Source organism: Rhamphochromis sp. 'chilingali' (assembly GCF_963969265.1).
Source record: "Rhamphochromis sp. 'chilingali' genome assembly, chromosome: 13".
Lineage (NCBI taxonomy): Eukaryota > Metazoa > Chordata > Actinopteri > Cichliformes > Cichlidae > Rhamphochromis > Rhamphochromis sp. 'chilingali'.
In genome coordinates this window covers 5,939,590-5,964,646 of record NC_137940.1, presented here as the reverse complement: position 1 = coordinate 5,964,646, position 25,057 = coordinate 5,939,590, and the positions used below count along the sequence as shown (strand labels likewise).

At 38.4% G+C, this 25,057-nt stretch overlaps 2 protein-coding genes across 2 annotated transcripts; one reads left to right on the top strand and one right to left on the bottom strand.

Annotated features, from left to right (window-relative positions):
• Positions 1–2,516: 2,516 nt before the first annotated feature.
• On the top strand, positions 2,517–14,964 carry neil3 (nei-like DNA glycosylase 3). The gene is made up of 10 exons (XM_080900201.1): positions 2,517–2,706; positions 2,858–2,967; positions 4,520–4,654; positions 5,057–5,270; positions 6,158–6,232; positions 6,542–6,708; positions 12,138–12,298; positions 13,538–13,952; positions 14,244–14,424; positions 14,585–14,964. The coding sequence occupies exons 1-10, from the start codon at positions 2,602–2,604 to the stop codon at positions 14,765–14,767; spliced, it is 1,746 nt and encodes a 581-aa protein (XP_080756327.1). The 5' UTR covers positions 2,517–2,601; the 3' UTR covers positions 14,768–14,964.
• An 82-nt stretch (positions 14,965–15,046) lies between these two features.
• Positions 15,047–24,805, bottom strand: aga (aspartylglucosaminidase). Its single transcript, XM_080900202.1, has 9 exons — positions 24,520–24,805; positions 21,771–21,924; positions 20,435–20,547; positions 19,754–19,866; positions 18,526–18,634; positions 17,998–18,073; positions 17,742–17,849; positions 16,099–16,232; positions 15,047–15,241 (listed from the first exon to the last, which is right to left on the bottom strand). The coding sequence occupies exons 1-9, from the start codon at positions 24,644–24,646 to the stop codon at positions 15,141–15,143; spliced, it is 1,035 nt and encodes a 344-aa protein (XP_080756328.1). The 5' UTR covers positions 24,647–24,805; the 3' UTR covers positions 15,047–15,140.
• Between the last annotated feature and the right edge of the window lie 252 nt (positions 24,806–25,057).

Genomic DNA, 25,057 nt, shown 5'->3' with positions numbered 1-25,057 from the left:
GAAAGGGGGAAAAAGGGAGATATAAGTGGCCAAGCTGACTGGCCACATTCAAAATGTGAGTATTTCACAAACTGCTGATCTACTATGATTTTCCCACACAACCGTCTCTACCAAGTCTGAAAGGAAGGCAAAATATCCAGCGAGCTACATCTTTCTGGGCATAAACACCTCATTTATGCCAGAGATCAGGTGAGAATGGCCAAACTGCCTCAAGCTGATAGGAAGGCAACAGCAACTCAAACATGAAGCTGATGGTCTAATGCAGCAGAAGAACGAACCAGGTGCCAAACCTGTTAGCTAATCTCAGGAAAGTAGGGATAGAATTCGTAAAGGGTCACCAAAATTTAGATGGTAGGGTCATAGTTCGGTCTAAACAACTTGATGGAGTGGATTCATTCTGTTATCTTTAATAGTTCAGGCTGAAGAAGTGGTTTAACTGTCTGGTTGATATTTTCTTACCACACTTTGATCTCCTTATTATGAAATGGGCATCACTGAAACGCCACAGCCCACCTGAGTATTGTTGTTAACCATGTCCATCCCTTTATGATCACAGTGTATCCATTTTCTCATAACTCCTTTTCCAGCAGATAATACACCAGTTTCTGGTTTCTTGAACACGACATTGAGTTCACTGTGATCAAATGGCCTCTACAGTCACCAGATCTCTATCCAGCAGAGCATCTTTGGGATTCACCGGAATATTCATCAAAAGATTCAGTGATGTGAGCCAACAAACCTGCAGCCCAGTTCCAAAGGTAGAAGGGCCCAAACCAGTACTATCAGCTTTAACTTTCAACATAAATTTTTATATAATGTAATAAAAAATCTAAATCTGGACAATAACTCGGTAAAAAAGATAATATTAACTTGTTGCTCTGTAATCTTTAATATATTTCACTCTGTGGGAGCACAAATCTCTGCAGATACATGTTGCTTTTATAGATCCTGAGGAAAGAGAGAGGATAAGAGGCTGAGAGCTTCACATACTCTGCATCCCTTGGAGCCAATGTGCAAGAACAGCTACAGATTTTAATACACATTATTGCTGAGTGCTGCTTTTTTTAAAGGACGGCATGTCTGTACACTTGGCTGGAGAGCGTGGAGTCTATCTATTTTTATCTGGGCCCACAGAAGGGTTTCTGGGTGGTAAAACTGCCGCGCAAACAAGTTGGTGCAATTATGAAAGCAAGCCATGCAGAAAATCGTTTGACAATATTGGAAATTGTTGTTGAAATTCAGCCAGATCAGACACCTTCGATGAACAGAGTAAAGCTGCAGGTAAGCCACTTAACCCACAAATGGCAGTGAGATTTAACCTGGGCAGAGAGTACAGCATCATGCATGTGCAAGGAGACAAGCAATTTAATGCAAAATTTGTCAAATTATAATATAGTATTCTTTTTCTCCTATTTGCAACAGATTTTTTATTATTATTCAACTTTACAACAAACAGGCTGAATGAAAATTCAAACAATGAAAATTTCTCTGGATCAATTAAATTCAGCTGAACAATTAGTATCTTTTAGCGTATCTCAGTAAACGTTAAATTAAAGCCTGCAGCCCAGAAACATGTCCTTGTGTTTGTGCAGGCGCAACAACGGTACGCTGCCGCCCTCAAGTGAAAAATAAAAGAAATCGCTCTTTCTATGAATGTGCAATACATATAGTGCACTGCCAGAAACACGTTACTGTTTGTGTTCCGTGTCCTTTTTTAATTTATGCACGACGATTTATTACGTTTGAAATTGTCCCATAGGAGAATATGAGACTTTAAAAATCTCCTAATCTCTTCTGCAGTTTCACCACAATTTCTTGTTTACAATAGCAATGTTTTTATATTTATATATTCATTTATTCATTTTTAGAAAAAAGAATCAGTATGTTATTACCGTTTATGCGAAGTATTTGAAATATTATAAGGTAGGGAACAGGTGCAGAAGCTGTATAACTGATAGTCCACAAGTTATATAATAAGAATTTTAAAAAGTACCTAAAAAGTACCAAAGGTAGCCATAATTATTATTTAGAAGAGCCATATACAGATAAATTTGGATGGTAATTATTGATACACTGATGTGCATGCATCTCGTTAACGTTTTAGCTGTTTCTGATTTTAATAAGCCTGCTTACTGCATATATTTCTGGGTACCAATGAATGCACAGCTACTCCACAGAGTGTTTCTTTACTTTATCTACTCATGTTTGGTTTATTTATTTGTTTCTATTCTTATTCACGCCCTTTAATATATGCATAGACATCGCAGGGCTGGGAGGAAGAGCATATTAAGAATTTATTCACTAAAAGGAAAAAAATAACAAACCTCTTCAAGGGATGACGATAGAGTGGGAAGGAATTAATTATAAAGCAAATACATACTTACATAATCCCCTAATATATATTCATGTCTATGTACATGTTGTTTTCATAAAGAAGGACACTGCTATGAAAAATAGGTTAATGTACCTTTAATGCATCAAGTTCCGGGTACAAGCCGTGCCGCACATGCGCAAAATTGAATGTTGTGGCGGGGAACGATCACGACAACAAAACTTTTGGACTGTTGACGCACAGTTTGACTTTATATCTTGAAATAGAAAATGGTTGAAGGGCCGGGATGCACATTAAACGGAGAGAAAATCCGCTTAAAAGTCCAGAAAGGACAGAAAGTAAAAGCGATCAGAGGCAGTCTGACAACATCAGCCGTAAGTAACCTTGTGAGACTGTATGTCACGGTGGAACAAGTTATGTAGTAAATTTGGCGTGTAGGCTAGCCACCTAGCTGTTATTAAAGAAGATCAAAGACAGCCTTCGTCTGTGCTTTTTTTCTGCTAACTGGCTTATATCCCTGTACAGAAAAACAGCTCCGAGACAAACGCCTTCCCCTGTTTTTATGGTTGTCAGTACAGCGGAGTGGAAACCCTGGGAAAGGAGCTCTTCATGTACTTTGGTCTACGTGCTTTAAGGTAAGCGAACAACTTTTCTTTTCTTTTCTTTTGCTTTCTGTTTGTATAAATGTCTAGACATTTTCTGTCATTATCAACCGACTGTATGTGCACCGGAGTCTGGAGGGATGTCACCAATGAATGCTGCATTCAGTGTTTTTGAAAACTGTGACATCTGGGATTTTCTTTTCAAAGTGAAGCACATTTTTCTGAATAAGCCGATTAGCTTTCTGCTCTTTGATTCAATATTTGAGTCATCCCACTGTAAGCAAAATATGTATAATTTGCAATATGAATCTATTTATATGATCATGCACTACTCTCATAAACAGTTTAAAAGATGGACATAGCTACTGTGCTGTCACCTAAGGTTTCTGAAGATCGTATCAAGATGAGTGTTTGTGCTGTCACGATCTTGGTGTTTTGAAACCCAATATGATGCGTGAGTGGGGCGGGTCTGATTGTGAAACCCCACGTTCACTGGCTAACAACTTGTCAATCATAAATCGTTAGCCAAAATACACATAGTGTGACCAAAAGTTACAAAGTAGGCTTATTATTTATTTATTTATTTATTTGTTTTAATTTAATATGATCCAAACAGAGCGACTGAGCCTGTGAACTAAGCAGGAAAGTGTTTACAGTGGTCATATTCTAGATGTCAATAGGACTGGAGTTATTTTTGCAACTACCAGAGCCACCCCCAGGTGGCTATTAAAAAAAACAAAAAACAAGTGCAGGTTTAAGGCACTCCAGCAATGGTTTCATTTTTTTCAAACCCAGAAGCTATGTCCATCTTTTCCTATCTGAGTTTCTAAAAAGAGCAGTCATAAAGTCTACAATTCTAATCAGTTCGTAGGAGGCTCGGGTTAACTTACAGCTTTTATAAGTACTACAAAAATGTATTTTTTTTTGTGGCAGTAAAAGCTAAGCTATTTGTTCCCTTGTATTAAAGCCAGTTATTGGTTGGTTTATGTGTTTTGTGTTTGTACACAGCACAGTGTTCAAATCTTCAGTTGTGTTTTTACCTTTTGCCAATAATGGTGATAAGGAGAAATAGTCAATATGGATAATTTTGTTAAGTATGTTTGTATGTATTTATTTATTTAATCAAAAAAAACTAGAACCAAGTGGTTTTTGGTTATTTAGTGAATAGAATAGAATAGAATAGAAAAACATCCAGATTTTCAATCAGACCAATGCAAAAAACGACAGTGGTTGCAGTAGTGTAATTTGGAGAGATAGCAACTACAACAGATATTACTGCATCTACAGGAACATATTCATTCATATAATGCCACCCTAACTGTGCTCATATTATTTTTTTTAAATGAAAATGTTATTTTGAATAATCATCATTGGACAGATAGATTCATATCTATGTAAATGAACTAGTGAGCTTTGTTGTGCAAGGCAATGACACCTTGCACGATAAGTTTCCAAGGGTAGAGTTTCCATCCACAAGACCATGATCCTGTGATCGAGTGTCGAGTGTAAAATGAATCGAGACATGCTGTCTTTAAATGAAGTTTGCCTTTTTTTTTTCTTTGTCTTCCTTGCTTTCATCCTCTAGAGTTCACTTTGGTATGAATGGATCAATGCGTATAAACCCTGCTGAGAGGAGGGATAGGAAGGACTCCACTCCTGTGCTGGAAATACACCTTACTGACGACACCGTGTGCTTCTTTGACAGCACAGTGGAAATAAGGTAACAGGGACACCAGCCCAGCCTAGATAGATTGAGGTGACAGGAGTTCACCTTGGGCTATGAGTCTCATTGAGTGAGTATGTCCTACATTAGGCTGTGTCTGAAGACAGTGGCCGTTGTTGCATGAAAAACGCAGCCTTTTTGGCTCAGCATTTGTCCCGACCATTGTCTGTAAGGTCCTGTTGTAATGCTCAGCAGTCAGACCCACATTTTTTTTTGTTCTGTGTGAAGGTTTCACCTATGTTACTCCATCCCATAACAAACACACCTTACAGAATATATGAAAGAAACAATTTTGAAAAGTGTAACCTTGAGAGCGCCAGTTGACCCCGTGGCACACTTCCAATAACTGTCGCTATATATTTTCTGCCTTTTTCCATTACTACAACTGTGTATTTGCAGGTTAACAGAAGACTGTGAGCAGAGGGTTAGGGCCATGGAGAGTCTGGATGTATGCTCCTCCAAGTTCAGCTTCTCCCACTCAGAGGAAGCAGTGAGGAGGCAGAGTAGCAGGATGCTTTGCGACGTTCTCCTTGACCAAGCCGTCATGCCGGGAGTCGGCAACATCATTAAAAACGAAGCCCTGTTTGACTCTGGCCTCCACCCAGCCGTGAAGGTATGGAAAAGATGATAGATTGTGTTCAGCAGAGGAATACAAAACTCTCACAGAAAAAGTTTAAGCCCTTGTATTATTGAGTGATGTATTGCAATGAGGTGGGTAAAATAGGGAAAAGACAAACAAGCACATTGCAGCACAGATATGCCTTTCCCTCTGTGCCTTTTGAAAATGGAAATATTTTTTACTTTCATGAATGTACATGGTCCTTATTGCAACCCGAGCCGGCTTTTCTCGATGATTTATAGCATATATTTATCCTAAAACATGAATAAAATATTTTCTAATCCTGATCTGGAAATGATATCACATGAACTGTGAAGGATTCAATACGTCACATGGCTCTTTGGGAATATTTTTTTGGTAGGCAAACTATACAAGAAAGGTGTAATTTTTGAGTGGCCTATTTATTGCAGGTAAAAGAACTTCATAGGATGAATACTTCTATTACTCAAACATTACTAGGGGCTCCAATCTGAAATGAATTTTTGCCCTCCTTAGAAAGTTTTAGATAGGATATGAGAATATAGCACACTGAAGCAAAACATTAATCTAGGACTTTTGGCCCCTTCTTCTTCTGGGACCACTGAATCTTTATGAGCTTCTCCTCTATTACCAAGCCCCTAGGAGTCCTGAAAGATCAACAAGTACTGTTTTTATACACTGTCTGAGCCAGAGACAGCTTCTTGGTGGCTGGCTATTTTTCCCATTACATCAATTTAAAACAGTCTTTCTCATTCCCATCTGGTGCTTTATTGTTTATGTGCTTGTAGTATTGATTTTGATTGTGAAGTGCTATTTGTCTCTGTTTTAAAATGAAAGGCTACACAAATAAGGTTTTGTCTCCTTTTTGTGAACTGTAACTAAATGTGCTCTGTCATTTTTAGGTTCAGCAGCTGACAGATGAACAGATTCACCATTTGGTGAAAATGACTCGTGATTTTACTCTTCTGTTTTACAAGGTTAGGCATAAATCACAAGTTGGTCTTTTGGATCTGAATGGGATCTGTATGGGTTTATGTTGATCTGCGCACATTTAAATTGGGTATTTAGCTGCTACCTCATTTAGAGTCACTTGCGAGAATAGATTAACTAAAAATCCTGTTTTGCCAGGAAAGGAGAGCAAAAGCCAAAGCCCCACTACCTAGAGAACAGAAAAAACAAATATTGCTTTCTATACATAACAGAGAAGTGAGGAAGGGTAATCTTTTTCTGTTTTCTTTATCCTCATACTTTTATTTCTTCTTGTGTGCCCTCCTCATCTCTGTCAGTGTCGCAAATCTGGCTCTCCCCTCTACAAACATTACAAAGTCTACAAGCGTTCCCAGTGCGGCCAGTGTTTTCATGTCATCACAGTCTGTCGGCTTGGAGATAACGGAAGGATGACTTACTTCTGCGAGCATTGTCAAGAAGGAGATCCCAGCAGAGTGAACATAAGGTACAAACCCTTGTAGACCTTTATGACTGAGCAGGTATTATTCTTCTACAGGCTGCTCCTTTGAAGGCTGTAAAAATATCCGCCACCAATTATGTTTTAACTAAGATGGAGATTAAAAATGTACCTTGTTTTTTCTCAACAATGCAGTGCATCCTTCTTATCAGTGATATCCATACAGGGATTAGTACCCATTTACACAAGGGATCACCACAGTGGATTATCTGCCTCCATCTCACCCTGTCCCTAGCATCCTCCTCTGTCACCCCAAACCTCTTTATGTCTTCCTTCACTACATCCCTGAATCTTATAAGTTGTCTTCCTGTTTCCATCCTGCCTGGCAGCTCCATATTCAATATCCTTTAACAAATATTTTCACTGTCCCTCCTTTACACATGTTCAAACCATCTCAGCCTTGCCTTTCTGGTTTGGTCACCAGTACACTCAACCTGAGCTTTTTCTAAACCTGTCCAGTCGGGCTGTGCGATATGACCAAAATCTCATATCCCGATATATGAATTCTATCGTCCAATAACGATATAAATCACAAAAATGTAACATTTTCTGTAAATTCTGTGAATCTCGGGCAGCTCGTCTTGCGGGAAGTGTTTCCAGCTGGGCGTCATGTAGCTGGAGTCGAGTGTTTTAACAGATGCATGAAACGATACATTTTTAGACATAAGTTGTAACAGCCGCCGTTTTCTTTGTGAGTATTTATTACACGGCGTGCTGCGGGGAAAAGCCTGTTCTAACGTTTGAGTCTAAGGTTTATTTTTTAGCACCTGGCGGCTCTTTGTTAATTCTCATCCGTAAATAATCTGCTCTTTCACGTGATTCAGTTTATTTTGGAAAGTCTCAACAGGATCTTGAGCTTTATTGTGAAAGGTTTATGTGGAACATAAACAAGCAGACACGCGATGCTGTTACCGTTGTTGTTGCTAACGACAACGCATAAAAACAGGTGCTTGTCCGTTCGTAGTGTGGTTATATAAAATATAAGAGAAAGAGAGAACTTTAAGAAATTAATATAGCCACTTCAGTGACCATCAAAATGATGAAAAAATATTGCTGTAAACAGTTTATTTTGCGACACCACGAAACAAACGATAGTGTAAAATGAAACGATAGACGTTTTTATATCGTCATCCGATATATATCGTTATATCAAACAGCCCTACTGTCCAGTCTGGTCATCCCCAGTGAAGATCTTCATTGGGATGTGTTTTTGTTACCACCTCTCTCCAAATCAGACATAATAGCAAAGCATAGCTTTTTAAATTCTGTTACACATCACTGATTTGCCACTAAAACTCATCTGCATCCACCTGCACTCTCTTCTTCACCTCCATTGTTTTGCACGGTTGACCTCATATATTTAAACTCATTCACCTTCACAATTTCATCTCATTACACATGCATCCTGTCTTGCTTCAAATGACATTCATTTCTCTTCTCTCTAGAGCATACCTCCACCTCTGCAGGTTCTTTTCCACCTGCTTTTTACTCTCGCTACAGATCACAATGTCATCTACGAACATCATAGTCCACAGAGACTCCTGCCTAGCCTCATATGTCAACCTTTCCATCACTATTACAAACAAGAAGGGACTTGGAGATGATCCCTGATGTATTCCCACCCCCACCTTAAGCCCATCTGTCACTCCCACGGCACACCACACAACTGTCTATCTGCCCTCATACATGTTTGTCACCACCCTCAGATGCTTATCTGCTACTCCCGACTACCTCCCTGCACTACCACAGTCCCTCTCTTGACACCCTATGGAATGCTTTAATTCCACAAAGACATCGTGCAACTCTGACCTTCTCTTCACTTCAATGGCATCAACACTCTCAAAGCAAACATTACACCTGTTGTTGTCTTTCTTAGCATGAAGCCTTACTGCTGCTCATTGATTATCACCTTTTACTAACCTAGCTTGAACAACTTATTTTCATATCTTTGTAGAATGGCCTGTCAACTTTATCCCTCTGTAGTTACTACAGCTCTGCACAGCATACTACCTTCATTAAGCTGCACATTTCCATCATCTTTACTTACATATAAGATGAACTTAATTCTATTCTCTGTTCTGTGAGGCTCACCACAACAGTCCCAGTTTTTCTTGCCCACTCCTGCAAAAAGACTTCTAGTCTTATAGAATTCTCTGGGAAAACCTAATTTTAGGACATACTGGGAAAAAGAAATCAATAAAAATCTTTTGTATAAATGTTGGTTATATTATGTTTGAAAATGTAGGACTATCTGTCTTTCGAAAGAGCATCCTCATCGCCTTTTGGAATAACGATCGAAAAACATGGTGTGGCCACTAAACACTAAATAGCCGCTGAATAGATTTACAACAAAAAGCGCTGGACTAATGAATGGAATAATAAGCAAACAGTGAAATATACTGAACTACATAAAAAGTTCACAGATAAATGGCTGTTTAAACACATTCGACTACAGGTGGTTTTGATGAATGGGATACTTGAGTCCGTTGGATAGGTTTTTGGTGGTGCATCGGATGAAAAAGGTTTGGAACTCGGGAGTCTAAGAACTATGAGTGGAAATATTCCAGTGATAGAATAAAGCGACAATTCCTCTTCTGTTACAAAATATGTACCTTTTGTATTTAAAATGCTAACACACTAACTTATTAAACATATATGGGCAGTAAAGAAACCAACATAGTAAAGCTAGGTGTCATTTTTCAGTCTTTTCATAAAGTTCCAAAGCTCTTTAGATAATATGTTCAAATTTAGAGAGGCCATCTTTGCAGGCAGATGGGCTTGGCAGGGAGTGGGAAGTGTTATGAGGGAAATTAATGCGCATATAAGGCTGTGTTTGCCAGACAGGGCACAGGCTCAACACCTCCTGGGCTGTGTTTGAGCAAAGCTTTGCGAGGGGTTAGAGTCTAAAGCCCTTACAACGCATTACACAGCTGATGAAGCAATCTGTGAGAAGTTTCCTGAAAGCCGCCGCTACTTTGCTCCTCCATGACTGTTGGCGCTGCAGATTTACCCTCTTGTCAAACATAGTCTAGCTTCATGTCAGAGCACTATCATGTACGCTTGGAGCAATTATATAAAACACATTTCATTCTTGCCTGTTTTCTCCTGTGCTTGAACTGTAATTATTTGCCTAGGTAAAAGTTTCATAGGTGTCTACATGGTTTATATCTTAATATATTACAACTGCTGTTGTAATTGGGTGACTACATTTCTGAACAGAATTGATCAGAATCGTGTTTATTTGTGCAGACAATCCCAAAAAATATGATAATTTAGGAATTATTTTACTGCTGAAAAGTTACATATATCTAAATAAAGTGACACTTACTTTTGAAAGTATAATATAGCTACGCTGGCATTTTATGGCCAATTATACATGAAATCATAATGCACCTTCATATCAAGTGTTAGTCATTTCCATCTCACAAAGTTAAAGGGGAAAAAAAGACTGTCACATATTTATCCAAGAACCTTTTCAAAAAAGTCAAACAAAAACCAGGAAACTAGGTACATAAGTATATCATTATCATCATCATTAACATCATTATCTCCCACTCATGACTGATACAGGGGTCTCTTTTGACCTCCCATTATTTCTTAAATAAGAAGCTAATTGAAATCGCTCTTTCAAGCAACCATTTTAGATTGTTATTGTCTCAATAATGTTCATTATGTCATTAAACAAAAGATGCTAGAGTCTCCAGGATACAGGACAATAAGGAAACAAAATGGGCTGATTCTGAATTCCACCTTAAATCTTATAATGACTGAAGGTGACTTTCTGCTTTAAAAAAACAAACTAAAAAAAACGTTCCCCCATGAGCCATTGTGATAACACATAATGGCTATCATTTGATCCAAAAATCTTTTCTTTATTAAATTAAATGAGCTACCCAGTCTAAAACCTTTCTGAAACTCATGAAGAACTCATCTTCATACTCATTTCACATTTAACTTCATAATGTACAGTGCTTAACAAATGTATTAATAAACCCTTCATAATAACCCACATTTAAGAAATCGATCATGTCAAAATCTCTGAGAAGTCAGAAATTAATCAAGAATAACATTCAACCATTAAAACTATTTTTTCTGTTCAGGGATGCAATTAAATAATTGTAATCTAAACTATAATAATTTTCCCCCACTTTTTAGTAAAACAGTAAATTTGACAATTCATGGATAATAAAAATTTTTTATTTGAAATAAAAATTTCTTTTCATTAAAAATGTTGCACATACATGGCCTAACCATTACAGAAGCATTAAAAAAAGGGGGGGATTACCAATACTGCTAATTTAAAGTAGCTGTAGCATAAATCTTACACTGGGTGGTGATCTAATAAATGTCATAAGCAAATGGTAAATGGTAAATGGCCTGCATTTGTATAGCGCTTTTCTAGTCCATAGGACCCCAAAGCGCTTTACACTACATTCAGTCATCCACCCATTCACACACACATTCACACACTGGCGATAGCAAGCTACATTGTAGCCACAGTTGCCCTGGGGCGCACTGACAGAGGCGAGGCTGCCGGACACAGGCGCCACCGGGCCCTCTGACCACCACCACAAGCACAACGTATATAGACTATAAAATAGAAACTAACAGAACAGTAGGATATTATCACAATGCTGATACAGTATAATTGCTATTCTTAACATTTTGGAATATAATGAATGTTGCAATGAATTTTTTAACTGCTAATTGTGTCCCCAAAGTTAAACTGTCAGTATCTGTTTTGGGGTTAACTTGGCATTTACGTATTTCTGATAATATAGCAATTAACAAGGACAAATCATTGAAAATTAAACATCAAGCAACTGTTGCTGTCTACATAAAAGAAATTCCCATTTAACAGAAATTTACATTTAACCATTACATTTGCATTCAACAACCCTGCTGTTTTTAACTGAATAATAGCTTAAACAGTAATATCTTCACCAATCTGTCTAAGAGTGATTGCAGTCAGTCCAAGTCAGACTGTGACAGGTTTGTTTTTGTTTTTTTACATTTTTTTGTAGATACAAGGAGGTTATTTTCCTGTTTTTATTGGTGCGACTGGTCCATTATTTTGCTCTGAATTAGGAGGTAGCTTTGTCAAACTAAGTGTGTCCAGTGTTAATGTTTTTTTTCAGTTATACAATATATGGCAATGCTATGCTGCATCTATCCCACCCCTATTCTAAACTATATACAACACAATATATTTACTTTTAATTTTTAACCACTTTAGAGAGCTAATAATTCCAATTATTCTCAACATGTGGAACAGTAACATTAATAATACAAATGTGACTCACATTTAGTAATGTAGTAAATGTATGTCTGTGGAAACGCCACATTTTTGCACAATAAAATTCGCAGCAGCAGAAGTACATTATAATCATCACCGTTGCCCTGCTTTGTTTATTTAGTAAGCTTCCAGTCCGAAACAGCCTGATTGGTTGGGCCTGCAACAGAACCAGTGATAATGTGGCTAAGAAAGAGGAAGAGGACTGGGCCTGTCAGCTCTGCACACTCATCAACCAGCCAGCAGCAACAGCGTGTGATGCCTGCCTCACTCCAAGACCCAAGGGTAAGTGAAATGTTCTGTCTTCATAGTCACTCAATTGGAGCGAATAAAATGTCTTTGCTAACAAGAGATAAAACAGTAGCTATAGTTTTGCTGTTTAGCTGAATGATATCTTGTACAGTTAGACAGCGATGCTTAAGCACTTTTCAGAAAAAGATGGAAAATGGCAGAGTGACACTGCAGCGAGGCGACGCAGCTTCTCTGTGTGTGTTTGTATGTTGCAGTACGGATAATGAGCATGTCTGTCAGTTGGCCATTTAGTGTCTGCAAGAAATGTCCTTGTAGTGTCACTGTTGCTGCATAAAGCTACAGTTGAAGGGTTTAAGGGTTAGTTTGTATTTTGTATACAGTCCAGTTTTCTTAATTAATAGCTGATTGAACAACTGAATAGCTGTTAACCCGAGGTTGTGCTGAGCTTCAAGGACATGGACACGTTGCTATGATGGCTTCACTGTGTACCCTTAAATTGTTTTCCTTTTTTGTAATATTTTATTTGAATTAAGACTACCGAGTCTTTTTATGTTAATCATTACCAGAACAAACCCCTTTAGTCCAGTGGTATTAGATAGTAAAATATTTCCCATTTTGGGAGGATGGGAGTGGGATTTGAATCCTTAAGTCCAATATAATCATCTGAGTTTTAACAAGGTTTAAAGGCTACGTCACATATGTCAGCGTCCATCTGGACTGTTTAAAAGATGCGTGTGAGTAAGTGAGAATAGTGGTGACATTTTGAGGTTGATTTAAATGAATAACAGACACTTATTTCTCCATGGAAAGCTGACTGAGCACACTCGCTCTTTCAGTAATACCCTGATTTGCATATGTACAGTTATACATTTGCAACGGACCCCTGTGCATATCCTCTGAATCAGTTGGGGGTTAAGGGCTTTGCTCATGGCCACTTTAATGGTAGCTTTTGAGGGACTGGAGAGTGATATTTATTCACAGTTCCTTGTTAATGACTGTTATGTCAGGCTCCATAGTCCATTACTGAAAACATTTTTAAAGCTTTTGATACGGTGGTTCATTTTGCATGAGGGCATTTTCAGCACCACATATTGTGTGACATTTCATTTGACTACACAGCACGGCAATATACTGCCCACTGATAAATGATACGGCAAGCTAACCACTTAAAACTAACAACAACCTGCATTTTATGGGTGCAGTCGGTGCATCAGAATGAGCTGCAGCTGCTGAACATGAATTGAGTTTCTCTCTGTGGCTCCATCTCCCCAGTCCACACAGATGACATTAGCGTTGAAGCATCACCCTTCACTGCTGATTTGATTAAATACCCCTGCACTGCCTTCAAGAAACCACAAGAGGAGCTCAAAGTCAACTGGAGGTCTGCATTTGGGACTTCCACCCTTGTTTTCTCCGACTTAAGCAAGAAGGCAAAGCCTGCAAAAGTCCCGCTTGCCCAAGCCGGGAGTCATTTGAATTCCTTGGCGGCAGAAGGAGGTTTATATAAATACAGTGTTTGCCAAGGGACAACAAGCCCCAATTATGCCTCTGGTGGCTGGCAGAAGCAAAGAGCCGAGCTGTCCGATGGGGAATCACTGGCCTCCTACAGTCACACATCCAAGAAAATGAGAATTGATCACAGCCCCTTTCCCAGTAACAGTGCTCAAAATGGAACCTCAAACTCAAGGTGAGTGAATCTCTTACTTGGATATTCATGGGTAAGTTTTTAATAAGAGAAGGTTTTGCAACTTCAGGGAAATGAGTGAGATTTAAGAAGGGAACCCCCAAAATTTAGTATTTTAATACAAAACACACACACACAGTCATGGTATGATACTAAACATACTTTTTTTTTTTCCAAAAACACACATCAAGACAAAATGGTTAGTTTGCTAATTAGTGTTCATGTGACAGCTTTGGCTGTGTTATATTTTCAGTGCATTTCAAACTGATGACACTATCTCTATACTCCTGTCAGTACCCACAAAATGGAAGCGACAAGCCGTGCAACCTCCATTCCTCTCAGTCCCAGTGCCCCTCGCTGTGCATCCCATCGTCGCCCAGCTGTCCTCAGAGTGGTCCACAAGGAGGGGGAGAATAAGGGACGACAGTTCTACTCCTGCTCGCTACCCAGAGACACCAAGTGTAACTTCTTTGAGGTGAAAGTGGAAGGCAGCTTATCTGTTTTCGATTTGCTTCTCTTGTTTTCTAGCCTTTGCACAGTCTGTTAGCAGTCTGTTCACTAAACACTTAAATAACTGAAATAAAAGTTTACAACTGTACGTCCAAGCTAACCAAACTTTATTTTCACTGTTGCAGTGGGCAGACTTGCACTTCCCTTCTTGTCACCACGGGAAGCGCTGTTTAATGAGGACTGTTCTGAAACTAGGACCCAACAACGGCAGGAATTTTTACACCTGCAGCTTTCAAAAGGGGAAACAGTGTGACTTTTTCCAGTGGGCCGAGAATGGACCAGGGGTTTCCATCCTACCTGGTTGCTAATGTCATATATTGCTCCCAAGTGAAACCCTGAATCCTCAATGTTTATAAAAACAACTTGATATAGAAATGGGGTGGATGACTGGATGACAAGTATCAAATATATCAAATATACCCTTGCTCTATATTCCCGTCCATTTAAGCTTCTGACCTTCAAATCATGGCCAACTTTGTTCGTACCAGCTGTAATAAATCTCTAATAAAGTCTGTTTCAAATTATTTGGTATTATGAGTTTACCTTTAATTAAGACATGTAGATAAATCCAAAAATGCAAAACCATCAACAGTTAAAACAGATTTTATTTAGCAAATAAATGATCATAAAATTTGCATGTATAGTATTAATTCTAAAGATATCCATACAGTTATAAATTATTTAAAAGCAATCAACAGATTTTAGGACTGGTGCGTTTGTCTCGGAGTTTGCTACCATGAAGTGGAACTTGTCTAAGCCGGGGACTTTGTTACAAGCTGCACCTGCAGAGATGAAGAGGAAATTGAAGTACTGCAGGAACACAAACCTTTATAACCCTCTCTCATTAAGACCCCATTTAGTTGTGACATGAAATTCGACTTTTAAATGCATATGCTGTTTGACAATGAGAATTCTTATAACCTGTTAACATCTGTTTATCCAGGTGTCTCATTCAGACCTCATTTTCTCTGGTGCCAAAGTAAGAAGCAGGTGGTAACGAAAACATTGTGGATGTAGGGTAAATGGATACATTACTTAAAGATGAAAAGGTTGTCTTATTTGAACAAGAAGAGATGAAGGGTGTGCCGCTTTGGCTGACACTCTAATTTCAGACTTTGTGGTGGTTGACCTGAGAACAAAATAACTTCTAGGGTAGAACAAATTTTGTTGGAGCTGATGAGTAAAGGTAAAAGAAACAGAAGTGAAGACAGCTTCATTTAACTTTAATGTTGCTGTGATCTAGTTAAACCCTTGTACAAAAGATTGCTACAGCAATGCCTGAACTTCATTAAGGCTGCTATTTCTCAGTCCCAGAAAGCATTTGCTTGAAAAGTATGTATGCATCAAGTATGCTTTTCAGCATACTTAATGTTACTGTTTGTTAATGATATTATAGCAGTAAAATATTGTTTTAAAGCCACTGGATTATGGTTACATTTTTAATCTTTAAATTTTGAATTGTATCTGTTCAGTTCAGGTCTAATTTACAAAGGACTGCCTTGTTATCATCTCCCTCTCAAACATGTTTATGATAAAGTTTTAAGTGAGTATTACTTTAAAGAAATATGTATACATTTGTCAGTTTTTGTGCCAGTACTCTGGGCAAGGAACTGTACGATTTGTAAACTCCAACACTCACCATAATGCCCTGTTGTGTTAGCACATATGATAGCTCCAAAGAACTCAGAGTAATGCCTCTTGATTCTGGAAATGGCCGACTTGCAGGCTGCTGAGGGATCCACCCCGGCCCTCATCAACTCCACGGCCAAGTAGCTGTTGGCAGGATTACACGGAGCACACATGAGGCAAACTAACAAGTGCTGTCAGGGCCTCCAACCAGGATCATGACAGTGATGCGCTTGAAGTCATAACATGGGATAAAATAACGCAACAACCTGAATAATTACTTAATGGGGAAAAAGAAGGATTCCTGCCTCACTCTATGGTATACAAGAACATAATGCACAAAGTGTACAAAAATTAACATGAGGAGCATTTGTATTAATGTACCATTACTTTTAAATTATTTGCTCCATCCAGACACTGCTGGTGTCATTAACTCCATTAGCCTTAGGTCAATTGTACAAAACAATGAGTGACACACTGCAAATTTTCTATAATTGACCTCGGTGAAAGTATGGGGGGGTTTTAAATGGAAAATTTCCAAGAGCCTTGTTCCTCAGTGAATTATTCTGACAGGACAAGTACAATCCTGCATGCTGTTTTCCAGACTGCATTGCAAGAAAATTAGTTTGTGTTAATATATATATATAGATTAGATATAGATAGATAGATAGATAGATAGAGATAGAGATAGAGAGATAGATAGATAGTGCATCCAACATAGGAAATCATCTCACAGTCACTTAAACATTTAGAATTCATGGATAAGCAGTTTAAGAATGATTCCAACACAGAAGGCAACCGTTTCTAAAATGGCCTGGTGCTGCTGCAATTTGACAGCATAGTCCTTGGGCAGAGTTGTAATCAGACATACCAGGTATAGAAACCTGGGCTTTGAAAAGGGCTTTCTTTCACTAGTAACACGGTTCTCTAACCACCCAGCAGTTCCTGGAAGTGAATAATAATCTGATTGAAAATGGGGACCCTTCAGGTTGTGTTGTGCATGCGTGTAGCTGAATGTTAAGCTGGATTCAGCTCAGTATGTGTGCACGCTAAACTATCCTAGATAAATAAAGCTTAAAAAAAAAATAACCCTTCTGAGACAAATATATTCTCACAGCCTGGAAACAAACAGTCGCTTTAGTGAAATCTCACTTCAGCTGTGGAATGTACAAATGACAGTTTTGGGGCAACATAGTCACACCTCCACTCTTTATAATACTATTTTTGCACTTGCAGCTTGGGGCTCAAGCCCAAAGTTGGCTGTTTAAAATCAACACACGTCCCATATGTCGATATTCTCTTTGAAAAAATAAATAAATAAATCTGTCAAGGAAAAAGCCACCCAACAGTCCTTTTATTTAAACGGTAGCTGGGAAAAAAGTCACAAAGAAGTTTCAAACCACACGAGATGTCCTAAAGAATTATAAGTACAACAACAGAGTAACTTCACATTGTTTTCTGGAATAAATATAACACCTATTTTGATTTACTGAAATAATCTATAGAGTGAAAGTAAATCTCTTCCCACCCCCTTAGTTACACTTAAGAATAAACCCCTCTAACATGAGTTATGTTGCTAAGTAGATTATTTTTTTCCTGACACAAAAGACAAAAAGCGTATTTATTATTTATTTAATAATAAAATGGTTGAGGTACCTTGGTAGAAAGCGCATCATGACATCTCCATCTCCAGTGGCAGCAGCACCACCAGCTAAGCTGTCTACGTAGGCACCTGCACCCACTATAGGAGAGTCCCCGACACGACTGCAGGACAGGAAACATGAGCATGTAAACACAGTAGAGTGCCTCATAAAAAGTACACAAAAAAATATGCATCTGGAGCTAACCCTGAGGTACAACCCTGTATGTAATCTTATATATGGATAAAAAAAAAACATTATAATGTACATACCCTGGAACCTTGTGAGTTAATCCATTGGTTGATGTACCAGCAGCCGCATGGCCATCACGATCAAGAGCGATCATCCCTGGTGCAAAAAAATAATTGATTCTGAAACACCAGCCACCTCTTCATAGGTTTAAAAAAAAAAAAAAAAAAAAAAAAAAAAAGGGGGGGGGGGCTAGACAAAGTAATTACAAGCTCCCGTGTGAGCTAGTGTCGACACTGATTAAATTTTTCGAACACACCATGAAATATCCCAGTAGTTCCAAGCACACTGATCAGTAATATATAACTCTAGCTCCAACCCATTAAACTGGGAATTCATGTAGAAGCAATAAGGAATATTTATTTTTGAGTAGTATTTTTGGACAGAAATACAAATTCAAACTCTAGAAACTCTACAGAAAGCCTTCTTTATGTGGCCCATTATACAACTAAACATATTTTCATACCTGTCTGGTTTCAATGAGGTAGTTAAATACTAAATTATAACATGCCTAAGGAAAGCCGACTCTGTGTCAGCTGGTAAAAACCTACCTATGGTGTCATGGGCATGGATATTAGCATGCCGTGCCCTCTTGCTCTGTTTCCACGTTGCCTTCGGCCTGTATGGTCCACAGGATTTGGAAGGCTCTGGACTGACATTCTTTCAACAGAAGACAAAACTGCATCACTGTTTGCATAATGCTATTATCCCGAGACTCAATTACTGTAATGGCACACAAGCTAGACATGCTGATCTGCGAGCACTCTGATTTGCCATGATTTAATTACATAAAACCATCAGCGCTATTGTCACCAAGTGGTTTGGTATTTAATAACATACAGTAGGGAGTCTTCCCTGTCTTTCAGTAGTCAAACATGTCATGGTGAGACACAGACAACCTTTTGGACCACCTCAATCTTCTGGATAGTGTGTCAGCACAGAGAACAAGATGTGGATATCTGTCAGAGCATGGGGGTAGTTTAAGAAAGGGCTCCCTGCCTCTAACTCAAGGAGTCTTGTCTGCTGATATGAGTGAGTCAACTGACTGTATAGAGTGGTGTGAAAAGTTCAGTGTGCTCCTTTGAAGTTACAGGTAAGTGGAATCCCTTTGAGTTGGGTGAACAGCTGTAAAACCTGTGACTTTTGAAAACCCCTAACAACATTTGTGCTTTGGGTGCAGGTTAAATTTAACACGTGGACTAAAAAGGTCTTTTAATACAGAATGTTTAACAGAAGCAACTTTACTTCTTTACACTTTGTTCATCATGCCAAAGCTCGAATGTGTTCTCAAATTGCCTGTGCATTAGTAACAAAGCAAAGTGCTATATTCTATTCCAATAAGGTGAATTTAAAACCCTTTAAAACATCCAAGGACCCTTTAGGGTAAGAGCAAGTGATCAGTGTTATCTATTCCTCCACTACTGTGAAGATGAACTTTGAACAGGCACTTCTTGTACTGGGCTGTATAGCTAGTTTAAATTTAATCAGTTGAGCACTGGATACTCTGTAGACAGATAACAGCTGATTTAGTTTGGAAATTTGGGGAAGTTATTGGCAAAATTAACAGGAGCATTCTATAGAAAAGCAACAACCCACTGCTGTAGGGCATCACCTCTACCACAAAAGCTGGCTCTTTTATGAACTACTTTAGTATGCTTGTCAATTGTCCTGTTTAATATCAGTCTTTTAGAAGCAGCACGCCTGTAGCCAACACAAGTGAGAAAAACACACAGCCTAAAACACACACACACACACACACACACACACACACACACGCACCTTTCGATAATTAGGTTGGCAGCTGCCCTTCAGCCACTCTGAGAAAATATTCACAGATTTGTTGGTAGTCAAGTCTTCTGCAATGAAGCCCATGTTTTCAGCAAACACTGAAGCTATAAAAAGAGAAGTAATACTTTCAGGTCAAGTTAGACATTCTGGACCACTCTGACCTTGGGTTATAACAAAAAACAAAGGGTCACAAACAAAGGAGGGACTTGAGGCAATTCCATCTCATTTAAACTTGTCGCCTTGGTTTTTGAAGGTGGACAAGAGGCCAATGTTCTGAATGCAAGTGACCTTACTACTTCCTGAAGAATAAAGGTTCAATAAGGATTCGCTGGATTGTTAGGATTTCTCGACATATGAGCTATGTTATTTGATTTAAAAATACTTTACATTGGGGAAGAAAAAAGATTCAACACTGGCCTCCAGATTCCTTTAAATGACTTGCATACCAGTGTGCAGTTCTCACAATGTGCTAATTTAGTGGAAAAGGAAAAATAAAAACTCTTGTGGTTTGGAATTCTCTTTATGCTCAAGACTTTTTACTGCAGGTCACGAGGTCTACAGATTAAAGATTAAACCGTGTCTGAAATTCTTTGGCTCTAATAAAACTGTATGATATTGAACAAATAACAAGAATGTGAAAACAATTCCTGCCGACGTAAACCATAATAATACCTGATTCTCCCACTAGCAATGTGTGTTCAGTGTGCTCCATCACAGCTCTTGCAACTCCAATGGCATTCTTGATTCTTCTCAGGTCTGCAACTGCTCCCACCTCCATTGTATCACTGCTCACAGAGAATCCGCAGAAAATAAACATCATTTCTGGTTTACTGGGCACAAACAGTATCTGCAAGTCATATATATCAGTCATAAACTAGTGTTAGGAATGAGTGCACGCTCCAACAATAGGTGCATGCATCACACACTGCCCTCACACTGCTAACCCCCTGTACCCCTCATAAATAGTTGCCCAGAGATGAACACAATGTTTTTCAGCAGTAAGGGAGTGTATGCACTGACACACCTGGCTTACTTAGCGGTGACTGTAACACACCATTCTTCAGCTAAATCCAAATAGAGAAATGCCTGGAATTTTCTCTGAGAGTGTGAGTGAATGGAAGCTAATTTTTAAGGGCTGCCCTTTGCGGTGGTAGTGTAATAGGCTACATTATACTGAAATGTGTTTCTAATATTTATCAAAAGAAACTAAAGCCTCTAGAATTTCCACAGAGCTAACTCCTCCCTGACACAGTATCAGAAATTCAACAATTTTGCAGAGCTGATATTTATTGCCAGACTGGTCTGCTGGATTACATTAAATTTTATGGTTTAGATTCCAGCACTCAGAGGCTACAATACATCTGCTGGTGATACCTACTGGATTTCTTATGCAGCTATATTGGATTGTGTGGAGGAGACTATCCTATCCTCGCAATGTATTCATGACTTTGTAGCCAAAAAATGTCAATTTCCCTGCAAAATAAAAGAAGCACTGTTCCACAGAGAAATAACAAACAGCTTGCCGCTTGGTTTTGTTGCAAGATTACATTTACTTCCCATAAAAACTTCTGAGTGGGTAAATGTAATATTTTAGGACATAATAATTGTTAAATGTTCAGATCCTACTGAGACTGTTTTATTGAAGAACAAGTTACAGGAAAGAACCAGTTAAGGCTCGTAAAAGCCTTAACTAAACTGTAGGAGCTTAATTAGCATGGTCAAGATCTAAGAAACTCTCTTTTAAATATATGTAATTTCCAGTTTTAAAAAATGCAATCAATCCTATACTCATTTAGGCTCAGGCATTCATTACATACTATTAAATCATAAGATTTGGGGGGAAAGCTAGACAAATAGGAGCTAGAGAAAAACGTAACAGTTTTTAACTGCATTATCAATCTTTATTGCTTAACTGTGCTGTTATAGAAGTGGCTTTTTTTTTTTTCTTTTTTTACCCCATGTTAGATTTTTACTAATAATAAAAGCACAGGACATGTCCACGGTTTACCCATTCATGATCAATGCATCCAGCGTGGTCTCCCCAGACTCATCTGGGCTCCCGCCATAGCCTACACTGCCATCACACTGCTCCATTTCACAGCGGGCACAGCCTCTCTCCACTGCATCCAACACTGAGCCACCAGACTGCAGGGCACTCCATGCTGCAGACACAATGAATCAATCAGCATGCAATATACTGTACAATGAAACAAATGCTGTCCCCATGACAGGAAGCCTCTGCCAGTCACATTTTGCAAGGGTAGGATGGAATCCCTCTGTCTAGCAAATCTGTTTGACAGAATTTTGACAAAGACACTGCTGACAAAGCCTTGAGAGATATCTTGTACATTTGGTAGTCAACCAGTGTAGCATTTGGCTGCAAAATTTTACAGAAACACTTGTCAAACAAGTGTTTTGTTTGGTTATCTTTTGTTGTAGGGTATAGAACTGAATTGATGGCATCTGCTTGTCAAATTTAAAAATCTATGAGCTAAAGTTTGTCTTAGATGACCAGTACAAAACAGAGGTATTAAACAGAAAACACACTAGCATTTGGTCACTGATCCCCCAAGTGCCCATGGGGGATCAAAATACCAACTGGTAGCCTGCCACCAGCTTGCTTCTAAATTCATTGTGTTCAGCACCACACATATTCTCCCTCTTATCATTTATGACTTATCTCTCTTGAAATTCTATTCTCAAGTTAGTGCTCTTGTCTTGAGATATAATTCTTTTTTTCTTCATATCAAACTCTGCATTACATCCTTTTCTTTTAGAAAATGCTGCTGAATGGAAGAGATTAGCCTGCTATTGTCATCTGCTTCTGTAAGCCCCCAAAGGAAAGGAGGCCTGCATGGGCGGATCAATAGCCGTGGCTCACAGACTACACCTTTAAATATCTCGCCGCAAAACAGATAGCTGGGTACATTTTTCATTTTCATATCCTCCTTGGGGAAAAGAGGTGATATGCATCTGATAAATGAAAGGGCATCCATCTATCAAATAGTGAGATTTTTAGTTAACTTTAATCATCTACAGGTCTGAGCTGTTGCTCAAAATATGTTGAATACCATTTCTATCATTTTTCATTTTGAGCTGTGCACCTGGTGAAAATCCACTTGACGGATAAGTCCCAAGCAATGCTGAAATATTTTCAGTTTCAATTTGAACATGTCCAATGTATCATCCAGAAGGAAATCAAATTGAGTATGGGCAGACGTGGCAATGGCAGCTAAGAAGCCTAGCAGGTTCTGTCCATTTCGCAGTCCCATCTAAGCCGCTAATGGCCTTACATACTGTATGGATAAGCTCCATGTGAGCCACATGAATACAGCAAACAAACAAAAAAAACAGTTCTCCTCTTGGAGAATTTTGTATGCATTTTCTTGCATTATAATGCAACAAAATCATAATGAACACAATGATTCTTGCAAGTGATGACTAATATGTACCCATAGAAAAGCCTACAGTCCTACAGAGCAACAGCAACCAGCAAACCTTTGCATTTGAGAACCAATGGCTGTGATTGTCACCAAGTACCACGATGCCTGCTAATTAATACAACATGACTCTACTGACTTTAACAATAAATTCTGCAGCTAAATAGAATTATAGACAGTTATTTTTATTTATAATTTATGTGTCATTTCTGAAAACCAAACTAATACTCTGAGAAAACTGTCATATTAGACTCAACAGGAGTGCAGCTGCTAAATCCAATTTGTCCTTCTATTCTGAAGATCATGAATTACCTTATGTTTTGTTTGTTTATTTTTATTTTTTTGTCTGCAAACCTACATAGCTGTAACTTTAGTGAAATATTGCACTAAAACCCACAAACTCTCTCTCCCTCTTTCTGTCTGTTTGCTCACAAACTTCTCCTTTAAGTGATCAGGAGTTGAGCAACCAAAACTGGTGCACAAGTACATCTTGTATCCCTGAAGGTTCCAATCGATAATAGATATTATGCATCATGTCGCTTTGCAACCGTACTAATAGGCTATTTTATATTATTTAAATTTCAGGACAAGATCTGATTTACTAAATATTGAATATTTCCAAAGAGTGATGTTTACACTATCAATATAGCATTACATCATTTGACACATTAACTTATGAAGTTAAGTTTACTGTATTAAGGAACTTGCAAGTATGCCATTATGAACTGAATGGGGTTGGCAGCTGGCTAATGAGTGTAGTAGTAGGCTTATTTTTATCTATTTTTTTTTTTTTAAATAATTAGACAGTTGACGTGGCCCCTTAATCATACATATGAACACATTTCGCCGTAAATGAATATTTAATAGCTCATATTTATCATCTGTTATTCATATAAACACCATCTACCCACCTTACCTTTTCTTACTTTTCTCAACATGATTAAGTATATCAGTTTGCCAACAGTATAACAGACCAAACAATACAACAGCATGGATATACACTAGTATGTAAATTATACGTTAGGACACTTACAAGTTGGATCTCAATTTGAAAGCGGAAGTATAATACAGAGCGCAACAGTGGTATAAATTCAGTGGGCTGCAAAACCCCTCGTGACAAATCGCCCACTGATTGTTAAAGCTCAGCCAGAAAACAATCGATCAGTATATATAGATTTATTTTTTTTATTTTGGTGTGTGTGGATTCTGTTTAACTGCAATTTTAGACCACAGTGTCACGTGACTGGGCTCCAGCCTGAATGAATCTTTCTTTTTTTTGTCTAACACAATTCATAGTCGTGTAAAAGATTGGCCTACCTGCAGCCGCTGCATTCTTGAATGGCCAAGTATTGATCACAAGAGGTAGCGATGCATGTCCAAGCGTTAAAAGCGACGTTAAAGTGCAAATCAGTAGAAATGTAAACATTTTGTCCTGTCGATGCATGGATATTACTACAACACTTTTATCACTTCATTGCTATATTCGCGCGGTTACCATTTACAGCCCCATAAGACGTTAGAAAAACAAACACACAAGAGCTGCTTGAAAAACACAACTCGTGTGTTTAATTAATCTCGCATTTAAACTTCCTTGTTGGGTCACATGCTGAGTGGGTGGGTTTTTTCCATTAAAGGAACAGTCATGAAAAGCTCACGTGAACTGTGTTATCTTATGAATAATTTTATTTTTTGTCTTTTTTTATTTAAATACTTCGAAGGGGGACAAATATTAACTATAGAAGTAATATTGGCTTCAAACATGAAAGAGAACTTGTAAACCTCTTTTGCGACAGCTTTCACTTGTTAGAAAAACCAGCATATCGTTAGCTTCATAGCATAAGTGCCTAAGTCATTG